General features: G+C 45.6%; 1 protein-coding gene across 1 annotated transcript in view; it reads left to right on the top strand.

Annotated features, from left to right (window-relative positions):
• The window catches only part of Fer1l6 (fer-1 like family member 6), a 112,918-nt gene that overhangs the window by 55,954 nt on the left and 32,794 nt on the right, over positions 1-24,170 (top strand). The window contains exons 20-30 of the mRNA XM_027948242.2: positions 3,640-3,774; positions 5,231-5,380; positions 11,556-11,666; positions 11,893-12,054; positions 13,227-13,407; positions 15,749-15,975; positions 17,674-17,796; positions 19,028-19,067; positions 20,383-20,498; positions 21,716-21,847; positions 22,703-22,828. Of these exons, the coding sequence (XP_027804043.2) occupies positions 3,640-3,774; positions 5,231-5,380; positions 11,556-11,666; positions 11,893-12,054; positions 13,227-13,407; positions 15,749-15,975; positions 17,674-17,796; positions 19,028-19,067; positions 20,383-20,498; positions 21,716-21,847; positions 22,703-22,828 (1,503 nt within the window). The remainder of the gene's footprint in view (positions 1-3,639; positions 3,775-5,230; positions 5,381-11,555; positions 11,667-11,892; positions 12,055-13,226; positions 13,408-15,748; positions 15,976-17,673; positions 17,797-19,027; positions 19,068-20,382; positions 20,499-21,715; positions 21,848-22,702; positions 22,829-24,170) is intronic.

Genomic DNA, 24,170 nt, shown 5'->3' with positions numbered 1-24,170 from the left:
CTGCTGTGAAGAATTCAAATGTATAAAATGACTGATGGATAGTGGCCATTGTATTGGCTGATGTTGACCGGACTGACGTTTTTCTCCAAGCCTACGACCTGTTTGATGGATTAGGTTGCATTTTGATTTACAATGTACACACCGAGACCATGGTGTGAACTAACATCACATCCATTTACCCAGTTCCCATCGAGTGCCAGCTCTGTGTGGGTTCCAGAAGATGCCGGGCCAAACCCTGCTCCTGCTAGTGTGCTACCCAGGCACATCACAGTCCTCCAGACAGATGGGCCGACTCCACCATGCTAAGCCCCGCAGTGCAGAGCTGTACAAGTCCTGCAAGAGAAGGAGAGAAGGGTTCATTCTGTCTGGGAAGGCAATCAGGAGAGCCTCAAGGAAGGTGACTCCAACCTCATTCAGCACCTGAGAATGGAAACACACTAGAGCAGCAGACCGTTTTCTCCTTCCCGGGTTTCAAAGCCCAGGAATTGAGTGGACACCGAGGAACCCTGCCACCCAGGTCCCCTTTGCAAGCTCTCCCACTTGTTAGCTGTGTTATGTTAAACAAAACCCCCTTCAGATTCTTCCTCTGTGAATAGGAGGACAGTAGTGTTTATTACCCACCCCCAGAGTGCAAATCACCCCCGATCCTGCCTGGCTTGTAACAGCTGCTATGCGATTACTTGTTGCCATTGAGGCTTCTGAACCAAAGCAAGGGAATTCTCAAACCATGGACTTGGGTCCCTTCTCTACCTGCCATAGCTGTGGGACGCCAGGTGCCCAGAGGTGACCCCGGGAATGGACAGTTGAGTGAGCTCCCGGCTGCCAGACAGTCATTCTTCTGTTTTGCATCTCTGACAGCATCTTCATTTGATTTCCATCCATATCTCAAGCAAGAGATGGATTTTGTTTATCAAATAATCATTTGAAAGGGAAACTAGGTTCTGATGAGCCCTGGATTTGCCTCCATAATTCTGAATCTAGTACTTCATTTTTGCTAATAGTAATAGTTATTTATCCAAAACTCCCCATGTGCCAGGCATGAGGCTAAGCATTTTCTGTGCATTATTTGCCATATATCATTGCAGTCCAAATGGAGATGTTGGTGTTGTCTGGATTCTGCAGAGCAGGCAGGTGAGGCTCAGGCAAGACCCCCATGTACCACAGCTGGCGTGTGGTAGGCAATGGGTTTTTAAAAAGGTTTTGGTGCTGGGGATTGAACCCAGGCCATTGTGCATGCTATACAACTACTCTACCACTTGGCTACATCCCCAGCCCTAAATGTTGATTTACTTATAAATGAGTACAGACTAGGATGGAGTGGGGAGGGGTCAAAAGCATTCATTGAGCACCTGCTGTGTGCCTGGCTGTTAATACTTTTTATCTCAGACAAAGGTCATAACAACTCCTCAAGTTAGGTGCTAACCCTATATAAATGAGGAAAACTCAGGTCTGGGGGTTAAATCACCTTCTTAAGTTAGATACAGGCTAGGTAATAAAACTAGGATTCCATTCAGAGTTACCTGATTCTAAAGCTCTATTCTTTCCAGGGTATTTGAACCTCTCTTCAAAGTGTTAGCTAAGCATTGTCATGACCCCTGAATAATGATTCAACCCAGTAAAATGCATGACCTTTAAGGAAGCCCTTAAGAAATAAAAATAATCATGAATACCTTGGCAGAGAAGTGGGAGAATGAATTTTTATCTGGATGAGCCTTTGAGTACCTCTTGAAGGTGACTGTGGTCTTTTACACACAGAAGCAACTCCAAGGACAGGTCAGTACCCACTGGATACCAGACAAATAGCTATGAAGCACCTGCCTTGCACAAGATGCTGTGTTAGTGCCTAACCCTGACCCTGGCACACTGTAAGTCCTGAATAAATACATGATGAATGAATGAATCAGTGAATAGTGGCCTCTGAAATCCTTCCAGCTGGCATTTACAGACTGGTGCTAAGGAAGACATCAAAATATTTCTGTAGGAAAGATGCTGTGAAGATGATATGTTGTTTCTGTATCACACCCTCAGGTGCATGCTACAAGAGGGATCACATGTCTATTTTCAAAAGCAATATTCAAACACGTGGTTCTTTGTGCTGACAGTCCCCGGGGCACTGAGTAACTTTGCATTGTTACTCCATAGCTCCTGATCATCGGTTGGTTGAAGCCCTTTTTATCCTGTCAGAAAAGTTAGATCTTCTCTGCAATGTTTAAAAGCTCAATGAGTCATAAAATACTCTGTCAAAACAGCAAGAAAGGGAGGAAACTGCTGAAACACACAATATTTTTATGACTCACCTAAAGATCAATAAAAATATCCTTTCATGGCCACAGTGAAAATGATTTGATGCTGTAACTGAAGACAATTCCATGGAAAACTCTGACATAACAGTTTCATGTGACCTTTGGAGTCTGAGAAGTGAGTCCAGGTCTTAGTTCCAGACCTCCTGGAGAGAACGATAGCAGTACAGGTTCAGATCAGAGGTGCTGTGGAAATTTCCTCAGCCCCAGTGGCTCCTGTGCTCCCTGCTCTTGCCAGGCCACCCATCTGACTGTGCATCCTGGAAGAGAGAGAGGTGGCCGACTCTCCCCAGGACTGTCCTCACCTAATTTAGCAGGGTTCTTCCATCCTGCAGACACCACCAGCCTTGAGCTCTGTGAAACGGACATATTTTCCAACATCCAGCTAAACAGAGAAGAGAACTCAAGTCCAAATATGCCCTCCCTTCTGAAGTTACCTCTGAGTGGCCTGGTGGGGGGCTGAGAGCCTCTCTCAGGTGACTCACTCATGACTCTGCACCAATTGTGCAAGCTGTTGTCCTCTGACCTCTGGTTTCTCCCTCCTATCATGGGTGCAGCCAGCTGCCCACTTCACAGTTTGCTCCCATAGCAAACCTCATGGTAGGAGGATGCTGTGTAAAATGGGGAGGCTTCTTCTGAAGACCCTAAGCCATTCAAGTAGTCAATAAATATCCCCAACCCAGAATTCCATGGTAGGAACATTAGATTTAAACTCAACTTCAGGATATTTGATAACATTTTTTTTTTTTTTTGCTCATAAGTGAAGAGCCACTAGATCACTCATCTTCAGTGTCCCACCCATAACATGACATAGAGTTAATAGGGCGTGTCTTTGGTGAGGGTGGATAAGACTGGCAGCCTGAGCTTTGGTGCAGATGACCCAGTCCCAGTTCTAGCACCTGCTGGCTCTGGTCAGTGAGCCTCAGTTTCCTCATCTTTAAAATATGTATAAATACCTATTCCCAGAACTGCAGTGAGGTTTGAGCGAGACAGTGCTTGCACAGTGCAGTAGGAAGCACACAGTAAGTGCTCAATAAAGGTCTGCTAGTGTTATCATTGCTGCACAACTGTGAGGAATGAGTTGAGATGATTTATGCAATTTAAACATTGCTCTGCTGATGAAACTCATTAAGAATGTAGGCTCCTCCAGGGCAGGGAACCTTTGCATTCCCCTGGCATTGAGTGTGTAGTAGCAGCTCAGTTTACATGACACTTGAATGCTGAATGGCTGCGCTGGATGGTGGCCATGGGCTCTCTTTGCCCTCCATATGTGTCTGTTGAATGACCCTTGGAGACCCCTGCAACCCAACTGAACGGCTCTTTTGGTTTCTCCCTCCAGATCATTTCCCAGACTCTCTCCCCCACCTGGAACCAGATGCTGCTGTTCAATGAGCTGGTGCTGCACGGAGAGGAGAGGGAGATAATGGCGTCCCCACCCCTCGTGGTGGTGGAGCTCTATGACAGCGATGCGGTGGTGAGTGTCCACAGGGCCAGTGCTAGCCCACGCTGCACTAACTTACTTTAAAGCAAATAAAGTCCTGGCATTGTGAGTAGTCACGGCCCTAGATGTGCCTTGCAGCAAACTTGATTTCTGAAAACGAGGGTTTGCAGAGCCTGGACAATTGGTAACAACCAATTTACTTTTAAGGGTTCCCCCCACCCCTTAGGTTTCTCTTTAAATTGCAATTAAAATTGGGCCCAGTTAGAAAACTTTAGTCAACACACACTTCTCCAGGAAAATGATACTTGTATAAAGCAACCCCAGCTTGCCCGTGTTATTGCCATAATGGCCACACCTTTTGAAAATAGGAGGTTGTTATTGCTCTCACCCAGCAAAGATTCCCTGTCCTGGTCTCTCTTTTGCATGGCTGAAGCTTCCAGGCCCCACAATAAATGTTCATCCTTGACCCTTTCTCTGCTATCATGGAAAACAAACTTCTTCCTCTCCCAAGATGTTTGTGTTCTGAAATTTGGGATAGATTGAAAAGCTTACTGGAGGATTTTTTTTAACAAAGACAAATCCTATTTTTTAGATTAAGAAGTCTAAAATGAAAGGCAAAGCTTTATTTCTTTTATTTGATGACTCTGCCTCCTCAGAGGGTTGCAGAAGCTCAAATCTACAAAGTTCAGCCATTGTTCCAAGAAGCATTTCCAAAGCTTCCTCACTCCTCAGAGCAACACTGACAGCCTGGCCCTGGGCCAAGGTCAGGAGAGAACCAGGGCCTGAGAATTACAGAAGGGGAGCAGAGGTCTCAGAGAGCTGGAGCCCCCTCCTGGTTTTCCAGAAGAGAAATCAGAAAGGTCAAATGCCCTCCTTAAGGTCACTGGAGAACAAAGCCAGGACTTGAACTTGGGTCTGCTATGCTCATTTCTTTTCTGCACACAGATGGCTAGTAGGGCAGTCTCCCTCATAGGTTCTTCATGTCACTCCATCCCTCTGGGTCCCATCCCTCCTCTGTAAATTGGGGCTAGATGTACATATTTGTGAAAGATGACTTCTCCTGTTCAGGCTGTAGAGCTGATTTTCTGTAGGAAGGGTCACAAAATAAAAATCCTTTCGATTTTGTTCCCAGTAACACACTCACAGTCCTAAGTGCTTGTTTCCTGTTTGAAAAGCAATCAAGCATCTTTGAAAGGCCTGCTCCTCCAGCGCTGGCTGGCTGGCTGTTTTCCCATCACCACTTGGTAGTTTTCCACTGCCCTTCTAGATCTGCACCCAGGCACAGTCCTTCTCAGCTTGACCCTAAGCCAAATCCTTTCCAGAAAACTCAAGCTTACCTTCTAGAATCCAAAAGGAAAAAGAAACATGGAGATAGAGAAAATATGAAAGTTCACATGTCCCCCCTGGAAAAATTGTTCTCAAAGCTTCATCCATGGGGGTCAGAACCCAGTAGGAAACAATGAAAAGTTCATTTCTTTTCCCACCCTAGGGAAAGCCAGAGTACTTGGGTGCCACGGTGGCTGCTCCAGTTGTGAAGCTGGCTGGCCAGGACTATGAGCCCCCCAGGCTGTGCTATCACCCTATCTTTTGTGGGAGCATCTCTGGAGGGGACCTCCTTGCTGTGTTTGAACTGCTGCAGGTAAGGCATCCAGATGTGGCGTCTGCACTAGATGTCTATCAGGTCTACCTGGCCAGAGAAGTGGCTTCCCTAGAAGTGTCACTTCAGTGAAGCTCTACCTGCTTCCTACCCCATGACTGGAGCTATCTCCTTCTGGAGGTAGAACTTAAGAACTCAGGTGACCTGGGCTGTTCTTAGAACCCCTGTACTCTTTACTGGTCAGAGTCCTAGGATGAAAAGTCCTTATGGATTTGGTCATTGATGCTTGGGTAGCCCCATGTGTGAGTCCCTGAACCCTATGTGGATCATGAGTGGACACAAAAGGGGAAGGCAGGGAACATTTGGGGCACTTACCACACACCCAGGGTTGTGTTTGCCTTCATCTCACTAGATGTCCCTGAAGCCTGCTGAGATGGGTATCATGATTCTCATTTGACAGGGAGTGAACTGAGGATTCAGCAGTTGGCTGACTAGTTCATCATGCAGCTAGTTGGAGGTTGAGCTGAGAGTTGAACTTAGACCTGTAAAGCCTTTTGCTTCTTCCACTGCCTCAGTTTCCCAAGGACAAAGGGCTCCTAGTCCTTCTCACTGAGACCTAGGAGGATTTTGAATGTGTGGAGGAAGACTTTCAGAAAGCAGAGGCAGGAGATTGGGAAGGGAAGCTGAGCCCCTACACGTTGCTGTCCAGTAGAGAACCAAATAGGATGCAGAGGACAAATAGGTGAGCAGGTGGACTGCAGCAGAGATTTCTCTCATGGGCCTCTCACTCACTGCCATACACGGAGGGCAGGTGGCATTTCACCTTTGGGTCAGACCAATCCTGCCTTAGTCCTTTCAGGCTGCTTTAAGAGGCTTTGACCATCATCTGGTTTACCCCGCTTAAGAAAAAAACTCTTAGGGACAGAATGGCTGTTTTGGAGAAATAGTGTGCTGTCAGGGAAACTGAGTCCAGGAGCACTCTGGGAGGATGGAGTAGAGAGAACCCAAGCATTAGCTCCAGTTCTGTATGGTTACATCTGGGAAGGCAGGAGAATAAGACTAGAAAATTCTACAATCTACAAATGGTAGGTTCTGGGATTCCAGGCTGATAAAACAAGTGATTCCAGTTGAACCAGAGGAAGCCAGACAGACGTGTGTTGCACAGAGGTGTGGACGGTCAGAACCCAAGGCAACTTTTGAAACCAGCTGATCCAGGGTGACTTTCCATGTAGGGCAAGGGGCACTAGTTTTTACTGAGCAACATTGGTGTTTCCTTTTTAAAAACGAAGATGTGTCCAATAAAAAAAAAAATGGTATCTGGATAATGGTGCAGGTGGTAAAGAAGTTGGAGGAATGGCTGACTCAGGAACACTAGATCTAGTCCAACACTCCTACCTGGCAGGAGAGAAAGCTAAGGTTCAAGGTTAGCAGACTTGGAGTCAGGCAACTGTCTCAGAAGCACGAAGCGGCCTTCGTAAGTGCTCTGGGCTTGAGTCCCCTTGACTGTCAATGAGGGGCTGGGCAAGTTGATCACCAAGGCCTTCCGAGGCTCAGCCCTCTGTCCCATGGTCCCACCTCCCCTTCTCCCTCAGTGCTGAGCTGGGGCACTGTTGAGAGCCCCTGCTGCTTCCTGACAGCTGGCTTAATAGAGGAAGCATCCTCCGAGGTAAGAAGCTTAAGAGATACAATTCATTAGGGCTTCATTAGAAATTCTCATTTCATCGCTTGTTCAGTAAGTAATTTGATCATCAGTGCTATCTTAACATGCAGATCTCATACAAGTGGAGAGGATGGGGACTGGAAATTCCTTCGTCTGTCACCAGCCATGCTCAGTTTCTTCTGTGGATGGCTTCCTTGAGCCTCTGCATCTCCACTGCTGAAGCACTTCCCTGACACGGAAGAGTTTAGTAGCTTGCTTCTTCTATGTACCAGATTAAATCCATCAATTCCACTTTTCTTACTGTACACACCACGTGGTCTCTTGACGCCACACCTCTTGACCCCACAACACTCCTGAGTCCTGATCTCACAACACAAACTCTCACTCTTCGGATGGCCTCTGTGTGACCTTCCTGTTTTAAAGGTGCAGTTATTAATGAGTGAATGATTTACCAGTCTTGGCTTTACAGACACCACTCGTGCGCTGATCCTCATATTTCATAAGACCTTCCAGCGGAGGCCCCACTCAGGCCCTGAAGAGGTCTCAAGCCATCAACTTGATCAGGGCCCCACGTGGCCTCTTCTGTGGCCAGCAGGCCAGCAGGAGAGCAAGGGTTGCCCTAGCTCTTGCCCGGGCTGCATCACCTGCTTCTGCGTGACCTCAGTGTAGATGTGTAGGCTGTTTCTGGCTTTGCCACAAACTTGTTATTTGAACTTGGGTCGGGTAAATTTCCTCTGGAGTCTTTATTTATTTATTTTTTGCTGCCTTCCGAAGGTATCTTTCCACTTCTTGGGCTTCTCTTTCTCTGTTGAAAAGTTGGGTATTGCTCTTATTATTGCTCCTTAAAAAGTAGGTTTTTTTTCTCTTCTCTGATTATTTTTAAGGTATTTTCCTGTATGTTTGGTTTTCAGCAGTTTTACTGTGTGGCGTTAAAGTGGAAATTTCTTTGTCTCCACCCTGGTTTTTTAGAGCTTCTGAAACTATGGTTCGATGTTTCTAATTAGTTTTGGAAAATTATCAGTCATTATATCTTCAAATACTGCTTCTGCTCCATCCTCCTCCCTCGAGTCCTTGCCTCTCCTCTGTCCCCTCCCCTGTGATTCCAATTACGTGTACACCGGAACTTTTAATTTATGCTCTACGCCTCTCATTCTTTTATGTGTTATTTACCCTTTTATCTCTGAGCTTTATTCTAGCCACCATAATGATCTGTCTTCCAGTTCATTTTCTCTGCATTTGATCTTTTTTTTTTACCCATTCATTAATTTCTTTTTTCCAGTCAGCGTATTTTTATCATAAAATTTCCTTTTTCTTCCTTTTTACTATAGATTTTAGTCTCCTCTTGAAATTCCTGGGCTGGGGCTGTAGCTCAATGGTAGAGTGCTTGCCTAGCATGAGTGAACCTTGGGTTGTAGGCCCTGCTAGGAAAAAAAGACAAGAGAAAAAAATTCTTTTTTTTTAAAAATTTATTTATTTATTTATTTTTTATTGGTTGTTCAAAACATTACAAAGCTCTTGACATATCATATTTCATACATTTGATTCAAGTGGGTTTTGAACTCCCAATTTTACCCCAAATACAGATTGCAGAATCACATCGGTTACACATCCACATTTTTACATGGGGCTGGGGATGTGGCTCAAGCGGTAGCGCGCTTGCCTGGCGTGCGTGCGGCCAGGGTTCGATCCTCAGCACCACATACAAACAGAGAAAAAAATTCTTAACCTCCTGTTGAGCGGATTAAGCATTGTTATTTTAGAGTTCGTGTGTGATTACCACATTATCTAAATCCTCTAAGGTCTGTTTCTTTGGTTGCTGTTTCTCTTGGATTTTAATCACTGTAAGAAAAATATTGTAGTTACTATACTATAAAATACTGTAGTTGCTATAAACTATATATATAGTATATATACTATATACTAAATATTGCATGTTAGTAGCGCCAGCAGCTATACTTTATCACATGCTAGATATTGCATATATCAATATTCAGGGAAAATTTGGGCCCTCACTGAAGTATTTTGAAACCACTAGCAATCTTAGATCATCTGTAATTAAGATGACTTGAAGCTGAGCTTCAATATCTGCAAAAATCAGTGGATTTCCAGTTTACCCTTACTCCAAGAGAACTTCGGTGTGCCAGAAAGTGTGCTAAGTACCTTGCATGCTGTCTCAGCAGTTCTTCTCAGCAACTCTGTGAGGTCGACATTACTACCTTCATATTATGAATGATAAAACTGGGAGTTAGAGATACTTAGTAACGTGTTCAAGTTCACCCAGTGAACAAGTGAGGGAGCCCCACCCTTGGTCCCTCACCACTGCCCTCAACGTGGATGAAATGGAAGGACAGATGATGGGCTGAGGGAGACAGAGAGGAGAAAGTCTTCTGAGCACCAGTTTCAGATGGGCAGGGCGGGGCTGGGGCTGGGGTCAAGCCTGGCTCTGTTAGTGGGCTCCTCCTTAAATTTTGCATCTGATATCTCACCTGCCGCCCCCTTGTCCACCCTGTAGCTGGACCTCCTTTTAAGTCCCCAGGTTTTATCTCCATTGGGACATTGGAGCAGGCTGGTCACCCCATTCTGCTCACCCCATTCTGCTCACCCCAACTGTTAGTATTTCACTTTCCTGGAGGTCCTCTGTTTTCCCTGGCGCTGCGTGCTGATCGGCTGCAGAGCATGTGGCTTTGTAGGCCAGCCAGCCACAGGCCCATTTCACTGTGAAGCTTGATCTTAGCTGTTGGCAAATTCATTCGGTCCCCACCATGCTGTAGGTCCTGAGAGGGCTGGGCTGAAGCTTCTTTAGGGCACTGCCCATGCTGCCATGTCAGCACTCCCAGGACGAGGAAGCATGAGGTCTTTAGGAGGCACATTAGTAGCGCCAGCAGAGCCTGGGAAGGGTGCAGGTGTGGAGGGAGGGATGGAGACAGGATGGTTAATGCCCCACAGCCCAGTGCAACAACCAAGACTGACAATGGTGAGTTATTTCAAAATAGCTAGGAGACAGGATTTTGAATGTTCCCACATATTCATCTCAGGTGGTAGATGTGCCAATTACCTTGATCTGATCATTTACCCTTTGTATATACGTATCAAAATGTCACACTGTACCCCATAAATATGTGCAATTTTTATGTGTCAATTAAAATGAAAATCTAATAAAACACTTACCCAGAGGCAGCTTCTCCCACGTCACCATCTTGGCTATTTTGTGGTTTTTATGGTTGGAGCCAGAAACAATTAGCTTCCCCAGTGAGGTGGTTTCTGCAGCCACGCTGCCCGCCACGCTGCCCACTCCGGTGTGCCAGGCAATGCTGAGTAATTCATCCTCCTCCTCGTGCCAGCTCCTTTATCTGGATCCTTCTGCAGCCTAGTTATCTTGGGCCTATTTGGCTTTTTGCAGAATCTGCTTTTCTTTTTCTGAGCTTTCTTCTAATTAGCTTAACCACATCTGTCGTTGCCAACTAGAATATGTCTGAAAAAGGAACGGGGCTGTGTTTGTGCTTCGCAGGTTTTGATGAGCAATCAAGCTCTTTCTAGCATACGGAGCTGATGTGTCAGTTGGCCATTAAACATTTATCAAGAACGTACTGTATATGGAGCACCACTTGAGGAGCTTTGAGAATGAGAAGAAGTAAACAAATCCTGTAGGTTGTTCAGGCAAAGCATCCCAGTGAGGTGAAACACTGGCTCCAAGGCAAAGTTTAATGGAACGTTTGATTCCTGAGGGGGTAATAGATCATCTGAGGCTCAAAGAGAAAAAGTAACTTGTGCAAGGTCACACAGTAGAGTTTGATTTCCAGACTCAGTCCTCTAATGTCTACACTAAACCTATATGGAGGGTACTCTGCATTCAAAGAATGCAAGGGCAGGAAAATGACCACAGGAGCTGGGAACAAGTCAGGAAAGGTTGAAAGATGTGTGTGGTAAGCAGGTCTTGAAGGCAGTGTAGGGTGGCCCATTCAGGAGAAAGACCCTGTCCTTAGTGACATCCTCCAGTCTTTTTGTGGGAGATGTCAATACAGTTGTCTTCCTGTGTAACCCCAAGGGCAGAAGAAATGACACGTCTTCCTCCTGAGTTCTACCTTCAAAAAACATCGTGTTCAGCTCACTGATTAAGAAGTAGTTGCTGTTTCATCAAATCTGAATCTCTTTGTAGTGGTGCATTACCCCTTTTCTGAGGTCTTGACAATCTAGAGTGGGGGGAATAGGCAGGACTCATAGTTTCAGAATAAAAACGAATTTCTTTCTCCATTTCACGGCTGTAGTTCCTGTGGAATTTCATCAAGTTGTGAGGGTCTTCCTCTTTGTCTTGCTTTTCTCCCTCTGTGCCGTGGGGCTTCCTGAAGGCTACATCTTATCAACCTGCAACACACACTGAGTGCCACCTTGGAAGTAATGCATTTGTCAATGAATAGATAAAGTTGGTAAACTGCATGGTCCTTGTTGCATTTCAAGTTGACAAAACTGCCATGTTTTACAGAGGCAGGGATCACATGGCTCTGTCCATCTTCCTCGCTCCTCTCCAGCCCTCTCATCCGCCCCTATTTTGTGTGGCAGGTCCCCCCCACTGGGCTTCAAGGGCTTCCTCCCATCGACCCACCAGACTTCTCCCAGATCTACCCAGTTCCTGCCAACATTCGGCCAGTGCTGAGTAAATACCGTGTGGAGGTAGGACTCAGGACCCTGGACTTGGCAGTGGTCCTGTCTACACTGTGAGAGGGGCAGTGTGGGTGGATGGTTGACCGCGGGCAGCCCCCATCGGGCTTGCACCAGACGGAGTTCAGGCCTGGAAGCACGCTGTGGTTCTGGGGGTCAGGGCACACGCCCACCATCTCCAGGGTATTCACGTGGGTCCCTGGGACTGTGGGTGACGGCTCTGGGGTCCTCTCCTCAGGTGCTCTTCTGGGGAGTCCGTGAAATGAAGAAGGTGCAGCTTCTGTCCGTGGACCGGCCGCAGGTCCTCATCGAGTGTGGGGGACGGGGAGTGAAGTCCTGCGTGATCCAGAGCTACAAGAACAACCCCAACTTCAGCGTCCAGGCAGATGCCTTCGAAGTGGTGCGTCCCTTCTGCTGCCCCACCCATGGCCCCGCCCACGCCACCCCTCAGCCGCTGCACCCCACCCCTTCCTCTGCTTGGCTAGGGAAGAAATCTCGCGGTTGCGGGTGTCCATTGCCTAAAAGAAGGAGCAGTCTAATTGCAAAAAGCCAGAATTTCAGAATAAGAAAGTAGACGTTTGCGATTGTTGTTTTTGACGTTTTGGGGTATAGATCACACAGTAAATCAAAACAGGTTGAAACACTTTTGCTGAGAATAGTGGTTCCTGAAGTTTGGCCCCAGTTCATGCCCAGCAACATCACCTGGGAATGCGCAGTTCCAGCACATTCTCAGACCCTCTCCCAGTACCTGAACTGGAAGCTGGTGAGGGTGGGGCCCAGCGTCTCGGGTTAAACAAGCCCTCCAGGTGGACCCAACACACGTGACAGTCTTAGAACCACCAGTCTATCAAAACTTATTTTAATGGCTCAATTAAAAAAACAAACATTATTTGTTCTTAGAATATCGGTAGTTTGCACGTACACTTATGCTTCTAAAGTGATGTGCGTGGAGACCTGCACTTTATTTATTTCAATATACTTTTGTGTTCTGATTTGGAACTAACTAAAAGGAGTGAGTTTGCTGTGTCCCACCCCATCAGCACCATGGGACACATGATGATAACTTAGGGAAGACTACAGTTGAGGACCGTGCACATTGCAAACTTTTCACGTGGCCTTCACTAAGCCTCACGGGCCACCAGGGGAAACAACTGCACAGGGCACTGTCCCCACACCCTCATTCCTCCTTAAATGGCTTGACTCTCATCTGACATATTGGGGCTGAGTAGTCTGTCATTTGAAGGAGACTTCCACTGGCCAATAATGGCAACATAAGAGCATTGAAAACGCTGCTCTAGAGAATACAGAAGCGGAGGTGTTTACAGTTTAAACCTGGGATGAACTGTGAGCAAGACATGCTCATATTTTCTGGTACTTATTCCCTGGCTTTGGAAGACAGTGCTCCAGTGTTTTGGCAAACTGCATAGCCGGCTGAAGGACAGAAGAGCAAGGCAACAGCAAGGGAGAGGGTGGACAGCGAGCTGGCCCTGGGCCTGCCCGCAGACAGGTTAGCAAGTGTGATCATCCAGGCCTGGCCAAGGCAGTGGCCTGCTACACCCACTTCTCCTGCAGGAGCTGCCTGAGAATGAACTTCTGCACCCGCCACTGAGCATCTGCGTGGTGGACTGGAGAGCCTTCGGGAGGAGCACCCTTGTGGGCACCTACACCATCAACTGCTTGAAGCAGTTTTTGTGTAAATCCAGAGAGCCTCCTGCCCTGATCTCACAGGTGGATGGAGCCCAAGGTGAGCAAGGTAGGAGGCTCCTCCTGCACTCTGGATCTGGGACTCTAGAGCCATGTGCCTGCAGGCTGGCTGCTGGGGACCTGGCTCACAGTCAGATGGCTGGGTGGATCTTTCTGACACACTTGCTCCTGCAGTCTCCTCTGCCTCTTTCAGCTGTGAAACTCTTGCATTAAGACTCACATCAGGGTGACTCCTCTCAGAAGGCATCTTTGAGTATGACAAGCTCCTTCTTTCTCCACTCTGTTGGCACTTCTTTTGGCTTTGTGCTTGACGTCATTTTGGTTTGTTCCATTTTGGATCTCAGGTGCTCCAAGTTGAAATCTTGCCCTTCTCAACTCCATGCCTTATTGTTATTATTGATCCCTTCAGGGCTTCTCTGTCTTTATCTTCCATGTGAGCAAGACATGCTCATATTTTCTGGTACTTATTCCCTGGCTTTGGAAGACAGTGCTCCAGTCTGAGTTTGGCAAACTGCGTGACCAGCTGAAGGCTGTCTTAATCCCTCTCCTGATTCCTATTTCTGTCTCTGTTTCCTATTCCCTCCCTACGGTATGCCCCACAATGACATTCTTATAAAATTAAAACATATTTAACCTACATAAATTATATGGTACTATAATCGTCTTTTGGTTTCCTATTCTTTTCACTCGACACTATGTTTTTGGGTCTATCCATGGTGCTGTGTGTGCAGTAGTTCACTACAACCACCTGTTTCCTCTATTGTAGTTTGCTCTTCCTGTCCCTTTGTGTTGGACCCTTAGCTGCCTGCCACTCCCCACTTTCACAAACTGCATCTTGATGAATCCTTGTGTTGGTGACGGAAGATGCTATATGGGAATTTCTCTGGAATGTATGCCTAGGAGTGAGTTGCTGGGTCACAGGGAACATGCACATGTCATTTCATTAAGTACATACAGGGGGCGCTCTGGAGGATGGTGCTGAACTAAGTAACCAGTCTATGCTTCTACCATCTCTCCCCTGCAGCCCCACTTCCCCCTCCTCAGCATACCTCCTGTGATTCACCTTTTTGAGGTTTTATTTTGACGTGGGTTGGATTTTGTTTTTGCTATCCTGTGGATATAAAATAGTGTCTTGTGGTTATTTCAGTGTGGGCTTATCTGATTACTACTGCGCACCTCTAATATCCTTCCTGCTGTCTCAATCCCCCTTCTGTGATTCGTCTGCCCGTGTCCTTTGTTTGTGTCTGATGTGCTTCCTTTAATTTTCTTTTTGATTCACAGGTTCTTTGTTCTTGATGCCAGTAGCTATTGCTCATATCTTTTCCTAGAAAGATAATGATTAAATGTGCCTACAGTCCTCATCTTTGAGCAGAAATCCTTAATTTTGATGTAGTTAGATCCAACCATGTTTTAAATTATATGATTTGTACTTCAGAATCTGGTTTTAAAAACTCTTGTTCTCCCCTTGGTTCCAAAGATCTTAAATTTTCTGCGGTTGGCTTTGTGGTTTTAGCACTTACATTGTCAATCTGCATTGGTACCTGATTTTAGGAGGGATGCAGCTAGTCTTTCTCCCTAGAGTGACCATCCCCACCCCAAGGCCTGCTGACCAGTCAGTCCTTTCCCCGTTGGTTTTACTTCTCTCTCATAAGCCAAGTTGCCCATCTCATTCTCAGTTTTCTACTCTGTCCTGCTGATTTCTGTCTCTGTGTCCAGCAGAGTAGATACCTGTAAGATTCATTGGATTAAATTTGCTGCTGAAAATTCAGCAACTGGAGGAGGAGACTCTCTGGAGGCCTTGACAGCCATGGAGGCTCCCAACTGAGAACTGTCCCTAAGCATGGAATTCTACAGCAAAAATGCAGAGAAGGGGCTATTTAGAAGCCAATGACCCCATTATGATTCTTTAATGGTATCAAGGGCCAGTGAAGAATCTCATAAGGTCCAAGGACCTACCTCTGCTCCCTGCCAAGCAGGGCATTCGAGTGCTCAGAGTTCTGCCTGTATTGAGGAGTAAGCTGAGCTGTGGACCTTCCAAAAGCTTCCTGTGTTAATACACTGGAGAGACACGACCAACACTGAGCACATGGCCCTGAGCCTTGATTTTTATATTCCAGTGGCCATGATAGATTGACACGTCCCCAAGGGGTCAACAACAAATGCAACCACTTCTTGACTACCTATTATGCACCAGATGCCTTACATCAGGACGTCCATTTTATCCCCCAGTGAAATGAGTACTTTTATTGTCATTTTTTAAGTAAGGAAAAGTGGTTCAGAAATGTAACACTTGTCGTGTTTGAGTCCAGGTCTGATTCCTAATATCAGATGTCTGACGTGACCACCTCTGTTGCAGCCCTGTTCTCTGACTGCGTGTGCTTTTTCCCCAGCAATTTCAGATTCACTGGTGGTGACGGAATCTCCGGGACTCCATGAGTCCTCCCAGGACCCTCCAACAGATCACATCTATGTGGATGTTGATCCGCCTCCCACGGTGGTTCCGGACTCTGCCCAGGTTCAGCCAGCTGTCTTGGTGGACATACCTGACTCCTCCCCTATGCTGGGGCCTGAACCCACACCGGCAGCCCAGGAGGCACCAAAAGATGGAAACGTTAAGGTCAGGGAGTGCTCCTTCCTCATGTTTACAGGGCCCACTGGAATTTGCATTGGAGGATCTATGTGCTAATCTTTCTGACAACTAGCAGTACAGCCTTGAGCCAGCAACCTGCTTTTTCTGAGTATTAGTTTCCCACTAATATTGATATTGATACCCATTCTACAAGAGCATTCTTGTAGAATCAGAAAGTCAATGTATATGAAATTATGTGGCGATAATAATTAATTGAAAACAAACTCCTCTAAATTTATTAGCTTGAAAAGACAATGGATTCTTTTTCCAGGACTAGTACTCAAGTATTCAGAGCCTACTTTGTACATGGTCATATGGGAACAAAAAGATGGACCTTTTGATTCTACAGAGGAGTAAGACTTCTCATCCTCACTTAAATGAGATTCAGGAAGGGAAGATGGAAAAGTACACAAAGAACCACAGCCAAGGACAGAGTTGATCTTTCTAAGTTATAAATTTGAGTACAAAGTCCAAGACCATTTTAAGAAAGTCCTAAGAAACGGCCTGCCCCATGAATAATAAAGGTTGAAATAAAAAGAAAAGTAAGACGGAATCGTGACTCATTGCTCAGGCTGTGCCCATCTATCTCATCCATCCTCAGATACCATTTGTGACCCCTCACTGGGGTTCTCTGCATCACCCTCAAATGGCACCCATTAGTTTAGGTTGGTGTGCTTGGTCCCAGTGTTTGTTGACACCATAAAACTCTAAATCCGGAAAGAGATGATTTTATAACATCACATTTCTTTTATCCCATCCCTTGAGAGAGTGCCTGGCAAACAAATGGTGCTCAAGAGATGTTCATCCATGGAGGGTGGTAGTGGGGATGAAGAATGGAGGAACTTTGGTTTGAGCAGAGGAGAGGGAGGGGAGGAGAGGGGAGGGTGTTTGTGTGGGGTGGATGGGAGAATGAGATGGACATTATAACCCCTATGCATGGGTATGATTGCATGAATGGTGTGACTCTATATCATGTGCAATCAGAAACATGAAAAGTGGTGTTACATTTGCTTAAAAAAAGAGAATTATTGGGGAGAGTGCAGGCATGCCAGATGTGTGATAGTCTTGCATAGGCTGCCTCCAGTGCCATGACTCTCTTCTCCCCAAAATGCCTCTTTCTGCCATGTGTATATCACTGCACCCCCTCACCCCATCACTTATGTGACAGATGTCATTTATTTATACCTGTTGAAAGAAATGAAGCTAATAGAGAATTGCCTAGGTGACATCACCTAATCCTCATAACAGTGAAGTAGGCAGGTATTATGGTCCCTGGTCTCTGCCTATCATTGAGGAATCTGAGAATCACAGCACTGGTATTAGCTGCTTAATGAATTGCAACCCAGGTCTCTCTGAAGATAGTGCCCTTTGCTCTGTGCCATGCTGTGTCCTGTGGTCTGCTGATTTGACACTTGCCTCTCTCCTCCACTGAACTCTAAGCTTCCCAAATGTCAGACTGAGTTCAGTCCCCATATATCCCCAGTATCAAGTACAGTATCTCAATAGTTTATAATTGATCCATTATTTATTATCAATAGTTTATTAGATTTTCATTTATCAGCATGATAGAGAGCTGCTACCATAAACCCAACGGGTACATCTGTTCTCTTCCTCAGTTAAGCTTTCGGCCACTAGTATGCCACAAGACAAGGCCCAACTAATGACCCGACCCTTATTCCTTGGCAGGATGCCAAGAAGCCTGCCCGGAGATCCACCAAAAGGAAAAAGAGGACCATCGCAGATGAATCTGCTGAAAATGTCATTGACTGGTGGTCCAAGTACTATGCTTCCCTGAAGAAAGCACAGAAGGTAGAGTCCCCTGCCTGTGACATTCCAGGGCCTGAAGAGAACCCACGGCACCTTCTCCCACTTCAAATCCCACAGCCCTCTTCTTAAATCTCACTAGGTGTAGATCCTACTCAGGTGTGGTTTTGTTAACTGCAAAAGGTTAAAAAAGAATTCTAGAAGGGCCAAGGATCTAGAATGATAAACCTCCACCCTGAGGGTGGGGATGGCGCAGGCACAGCTCTGTTGTCATTGCTGGAAGGATGTCCAGGTCAGCCTGGCACCTGGAGGAGCTTCCTCCCAGTGAGATCAGGGGGTCCAGCAAGGAGAAGTGGAGTCTTGCTTGGTGGACATCAGTGATAGAGACTTCGTGTGCACCAGGAGATACCCAGGCCAGATGGTCTCAGGTCTTCAGCAGGATTCTCTGTTTATATGGGAAATTATCAAAGTAAAGGTGAGTCTGGGCCTTAGCAAAAGGCAAGAACCAGGGGTATTGCCAGAGCAAGAGCAGAGCCTCGTGTACCTGGAACTGAACAAGGAACAAGCCATAAAGCTGGAGGATCACAGGGCGGGGTGGGGGGGAGTGTCTGGAGAGTTAGGCAAAGGCTCACTGACAGAATTTAGTAAGACTTCTAGAAAAAAAAAAAGGAAATGAAAGTCTAGTCAGATGACTAGAGACTCTTCTGATTCTTTAGTTTAAAGTCTATAGTTTCATCTAGGACAATTCACACATATTGATATGTAGTAAAATAACAAACCAAACACCAGTCTCTGCCTCTAAACCTCCTTCCTTCTGCTCTGATGGAAGCGACCACTTCCCATGTGTGCTCAGCCCCTTCCCTTTTCCCTGATCCCCTCCTCAGTCCATGTGGGACCAAGGACCCCACATGCCAGCCCGTAAAACTCTCAGCACAGACTGAGAGATGCGCCAGGGGAATGTAAGAATAGTGGGGAGAGCATCTGCCCTGCGGCCCAGAGGAGGCTGCCCAGAGAGGACAAGGAGACATACAGCTTGGTGGCATGTTTGTTGGGTGTGTGGACATTCTTCTCTTGGGCAGAATATCCCACTGCAGTTGGGTCTCATGTTGATCCAGTGAAGCTTCACTCCAGGGACATCTGGGGGACTGTTTGAATTCTCTTTTAAAATGGCATCTCTGAGTGCAGAGAGTTGGGATAATTGGATTAGAGCTGTTAGCAGTCAGGACTGGTAAATTAGGCACGACAGCGTCAATTGTCTTGTCTCTCTTTTTCTAAGGCAAAGGAGAGCAATCCCAAGGAGACAAAAGGCAATACAGGTAAGAGGTTGTTCTGGGGATTCTTGGACATCGACAAGGGTCATTGAGAGGTATATTAGAACTCAGCAGTATCCCCAAGTGAGAAAGCAATATCAGGAGGATGACGGTGCTTTATAAAGGTCTTATAGGTATTCGAACTAGACAGAGCTCCCAGGTCTCTGAATTTTGTTCGGCACCAGAATGCTCATTTCCAAAACTCAGTTTATAAGGATTGGATAGATCTGGTTTGGCAGAAACCCAAGTGAAAGAAGCCTGGGATTAGAAATGACCACAAACTCAACTGAAGCCCACGGCAGGTCACAGCCTAAGTGTAACAGTAATAACAAATAGCCAAGGCTTTTCAGGTGACACTGACAGATGAAGGAGGCCCAGGGTCACTCAAATCCTCAGACCAGTACTAATTAGCATATGTGATTCCCTGGCCAACCCTGTGCGTAGACAATAACATCTTCATCTTGCAGATGACGAAACAGAGGTACAAAGAAGTCAAGGAACTTGTCCAAGATTACACAGCTAGAAAATAGCAGATCTAGAAGTCCATCCCTCACAGTTTTTTCCTGGGTCTGTTGCTAAAAAGTTACTGAGTAATTCCACTAACATCATATTGTGTAAGACACTTAACATATTTGAGTCCCGTTGAGCTGGATGAATCTCAAGTACCTAAAGACATTCAAGAGGAAGTTGGGCTGGGGTTGCGGCTCAGCGGTAGAGCACTAGCCTAGCATGTGTGGGGCCCTGGGTTCGATCCTCAGCACCACATAAAAATAAATAAGTAAAATAAAGGTATTGTGTACAACTACAACTAAAAAATGAATATTAAAAAAGAGGAAGTGTAACTAAAAGCTTTCAAATTGATCTAAATCCTGGGTCTGTTCCTTGCTCATTGGGTGAATGGGCAAATAATCTGACCTCTCTGTGCATAATTTAATGAGTTACTATACATACTTGGACCAGTTATCACATTGCCTGGCCTCTGGGGATCCGCTGCCATGTGGTACACAGGCTGCGGGGCTGTATATAGCAATCCTGCAGCAAAATGTTGCTAAGGTTTTTTAAAAAATAATTTTATTTTATTTACTTATTTCTTTATTTTTATGTGATGCTGAGGATCGAACCCAGGGCCTTGCATGTGCGAGGCGAGAACTCTACCGCTGAGCCACAATCCCAGCCCCCGCCCCAATGTTTCTATGTTTTTTAAAAGAAGAGTTAAAACCTATGACAGGTACCAGAGCAAAGGGAAAGAAGGAACTTGTCTGTGTTCTTTCTTATCTCAACTTCCATGAGAAATCCAGCAGTCTCTCCTGAATATCCACAGGAGCAAAACCAGATGAAGTAGTGGTTGATATAGAAGATAGCCCAAAGAAGAAGAAGGACAAGCTGCTCAAGAAGAAACCCAAAGATGACACAATCCCTAACCTGGCTGTCTTGAAGGTATGTCTTGAAGGGCACACAGCGTCTCTACTTGGGTGGGGTGAGGTGCTCAGCAGGGGGGCTCCCTTCGTGCTTTGGTAAATCCTAGTGATACCTTTGCTTGAACTAATTTACTTGGTGTTCCTTGAAATCACTGGTGCAAAGAAATAAACCTTAAGTATGTAAGCCAAGACAATGGAGCTCATTCATTTTATTTTTTTCTACTTCCCTATATATTGGGAGGGGGCATAACTTACATTGTTAAACTTGGACTTGGCAAAGTATTTTACAATGTGTGAGCCCTTGGCTCACCTCGTGGACTTGACATCACCATGCAGATGTGTACGCACTTAGAAAAGCAGGAGTTTTAACTCCAATAAAGTGAAGTCCATCAGGCCGATCTTGACATCCTTCAGAAACTATTAGAGCCATATTTATGGATATGAAAATTTGGAGTACGAAAGTTCTGTATATAGACTACCAATTTGGGTACATAATTTTGTTAGGAAATTTGAATAAATAATTTCATTACCAAACCTAAAGCTCAATTCTAGTTTGCATTTCTAAAGTACACTTACCACTTGGAAAAGTCATGTCTATATGCATTTTAATAATAACAAATATTCCATCACTTTATGTGTGTTAAGAACTAATGAACAGCATTGATTTGAATTTCCTTAGAAGTTCTAAAGTTTGTATCTAGCAACAAATGACATCAATTAACTATGGTTTGTCATATTTATACCTCTATATTTTAAAATTTTGTTTGGTTTAGCTATACTTCTTTTGGACTTAAAAGTTTACCAGAAAGGTTTTCTGAAGTTCAGAATAGTAGTTCCTGGAATGCTGAACCAAACCATGATTGTTGTCTTATTTAAGATAAGCCCTGTGTGGTGGCACACATCTTAGTCCCAGCTACTGAGGAGGCTGAGGCAGGAGAATCACAGTCTTGGCTTGCTTGGGCAACTTAGTGAGATCCTGCCTCAAACATTTTTTAAAAGTTGGTGGGGGATGGCTGGGGACACAGCTCAGGTAAAGTGCTTTGCTAGCATGTGCAAGGCCTTGGGTTCAATTCCTGGTACCACAAACAAACCAGCAAACAGAAAGAAAGATAAGCTAACCATGGCATCTTACATTTTCCCAAGGAGCATGTATTTCAGAGAATCTGAGCTTTTCTCATTAAGTCAATCCTGTGGCTCCTTTCTGCTTAGCCTAATCTTCTCCTTTTTCCCCTGAAGATATACGAGGGTGATCTCGAGAGTGAATTCAACAATTTTGAAGACTGGGTGAAAACCTTTGAGCTCTTCAGAGGCAAATCTACTGAAGATGACCATGGTCTGGATGGAGACAGAGTCATAGGGAAGTTTAAGGCAGGTTCCCCTGTTCACCCCATTATTTGGCTAACCCTGCCCATAAATGTCATCTGTGACTCAACTCTGGTAATGGGATTGTGGTGGGTGATGTGTTTAAGGACAATCCTTAATCTCTACTCTAGAATGCCACAAGATTCAGCTCCAGTCTTTGGAGATATTTTGGTTTGTAGCCGGTGGGGTGGAGCTTAGTCTGAGGACTTTGAGGAGACAGTTGTTACCTAAAAGGACCACTGGACTTCACTTGGCCTTCACCAACACACTATGTATATGATTTATACAAGCCTGCCAGCTGGACAACTAAACTAATCAAACGATTCATGCCCATCTAGTAGGCTTATGATATCCGCAGTATAAAGTTGCAGCTAGCATTTGCTATACACCTACTGCATGCAGGGCCTTTGATACACAGCGTGCTGTGCTGGGATAGCATAGGTGTTGCACTTTGCTAGTCTCAATTTTAATCCTAATAAGTGGTGTGGCCTGGAGTAAGGTGTGCCCTATTCCTGAGCCTCAGAGGCCTCATCTGGAAACAGGAGTACTGCAATGGGATGGAATGAGATTGGGAAGTATAAGCAGGTGAAAGACACCCGAGGTCCCATTTGCTGTGTTCCTTACATAGTGGTCCTGTGATGAGGGTGTTAATGTACCAACCCCAACCCACCAGTGTCCCACGAAGATGCTCAGATGCCAGAAGCTCACAGGAATGGCCTGAGGACATCCCCTGGCAAGGGCAGCACTAACCCAGGTCCTCCCGATTTCCAGGCGGTGCCCATCTAGCTAGCACTAGGCTTTGTGACTTTTGGTGGTGATGCTGACCTTCTTGTTTCAATTCCTTGTGTTTTGTGACTCCAGGGCTCCTTCTGCATCTACAAATGCCCCGAGGATTCTGGCTCTGAGGACAATGGGCAGCTAAGAATCCAGCAAGGGATCCCACTCAACCACCCTGTCCAAGTCCTGATCAGGGTGTACATTGTCGCGGTGAGCCATGTGTTGGCTCTGGGTGGTGGGGTAGTAGTCTGCAGGAGTTACCATGACAAAAACCACAATGGGGGTGGCTTTGACTATAGAAATGTGTTTCATGGTTCTGGAGGCCACAAGTCCAGGGTCAAGGTGCTCCCAGCGTTGGTTTCTGTGGGGCCTCTGTTGCTGATATGTAGGGACAGAGAGCTCTGGAATCTCCTCCCCTTATTATAGGGCCACAGACCTTATCAGATGAGGCTTTATGACCCCATTTGACATTAATTACCTGCCAAAAGCCCTGTCTCCAAACAGTCATACTGGGCATAGGGCTTCAACATATACCTTTAGGGGGCACAGAAGTCAGTCTCTAACGGGGTGTGAAGTTGGGTCAGTATAATGGACTTCTCCTGGCTGAAGCAGGGAGCTCATGGGCTGTACTGTGGAACTCTTCCAATGGCTTCTACACCTAGCAGCCAGAAATTTCCTTTTGAGTACATTTCCAAGAAAAACATTGTCTCTGCTGGGTCTCCCCCTTTCTGATAATAATAGCACAAAACTTCAATTATGAATTTTTTTGGCCTGATTGGCAGGACTTTGGGAGCCAAATAGCACACACTTGCTTTGCACCATCAAAGTAATTGTATGGACCCTTACAGTTCATGGATTGTTCTTGTCTTCTGACCTTGAACTTGATTTTCATAATTGTATTTGATTGCAGTAGTCATATTTTATGTCAACTTTGCTTACCTGACCTATCTCCTTTTAAAGAAGCATAAATGAAGCATAAAATAAAAATGGGCTATTCTTTAATTTGAGGGAGAACCAACTGTTCTCTAATCATGGGGTTCTCAGGTTTCTGTTATCATCCAAACATCCACTGTGTGCCAGGGAGTTGTTAGGAAGAGAACAAGGTCACCTCCCTTAAGATAGTCCCAGCTACCTGGAGAGATTAGAAGTACTTACACTGACAATGCCCTATAGTCTCTGTTTGACACCCACCCACAGGAGGGTTCTAGACCAGCCTTTTCAAAATTGCATTCAGGAAGTTATTCCTGTCCTGGGAGATAATTAATATACATCCTTCGAGAAACAGACAGTGTGTTCAAGTAAATTTGAGCAACAGTGCATCCAATGATTCATTTCCCTTCTCCAGTTCCTGAGATTCACAAAGCTCATTGGCACTTTCAAGGCGCTGAGAATTCCAGAAGCAAAGAGACCTACTTAACTGATGAATCTTGAACACCATTAGCTCCACACATTTTTTTTTTCTTCTACAGAAAAGCCTAGAGAACTAAGGTTTCGGGGGATGCTATTTGGGAAATCCAGAATTATGAGAGTATGACAGTAGGAAAGAGAGGGA

Source organism: Marmota flaviventris, chromosome 15 (assembly GCF_047511675.1).
Source record: "Marmota flaviventris isolate mMarFla1 chromosome 15, mMarFla1.hap1, whole genome shotgun sequence".
Taxonomy (NCBI): Eukaryota; Metazoa; Chordata; class Mammalia; order Rodentia; family Sciuridae; genus Marmota; species Marmota flaviventris.
The sequence above is the reverse complement of the archived record's forward strand: the minus strand, read 5'-3'. Positions and strand labels throughout refer to the sequence as shown.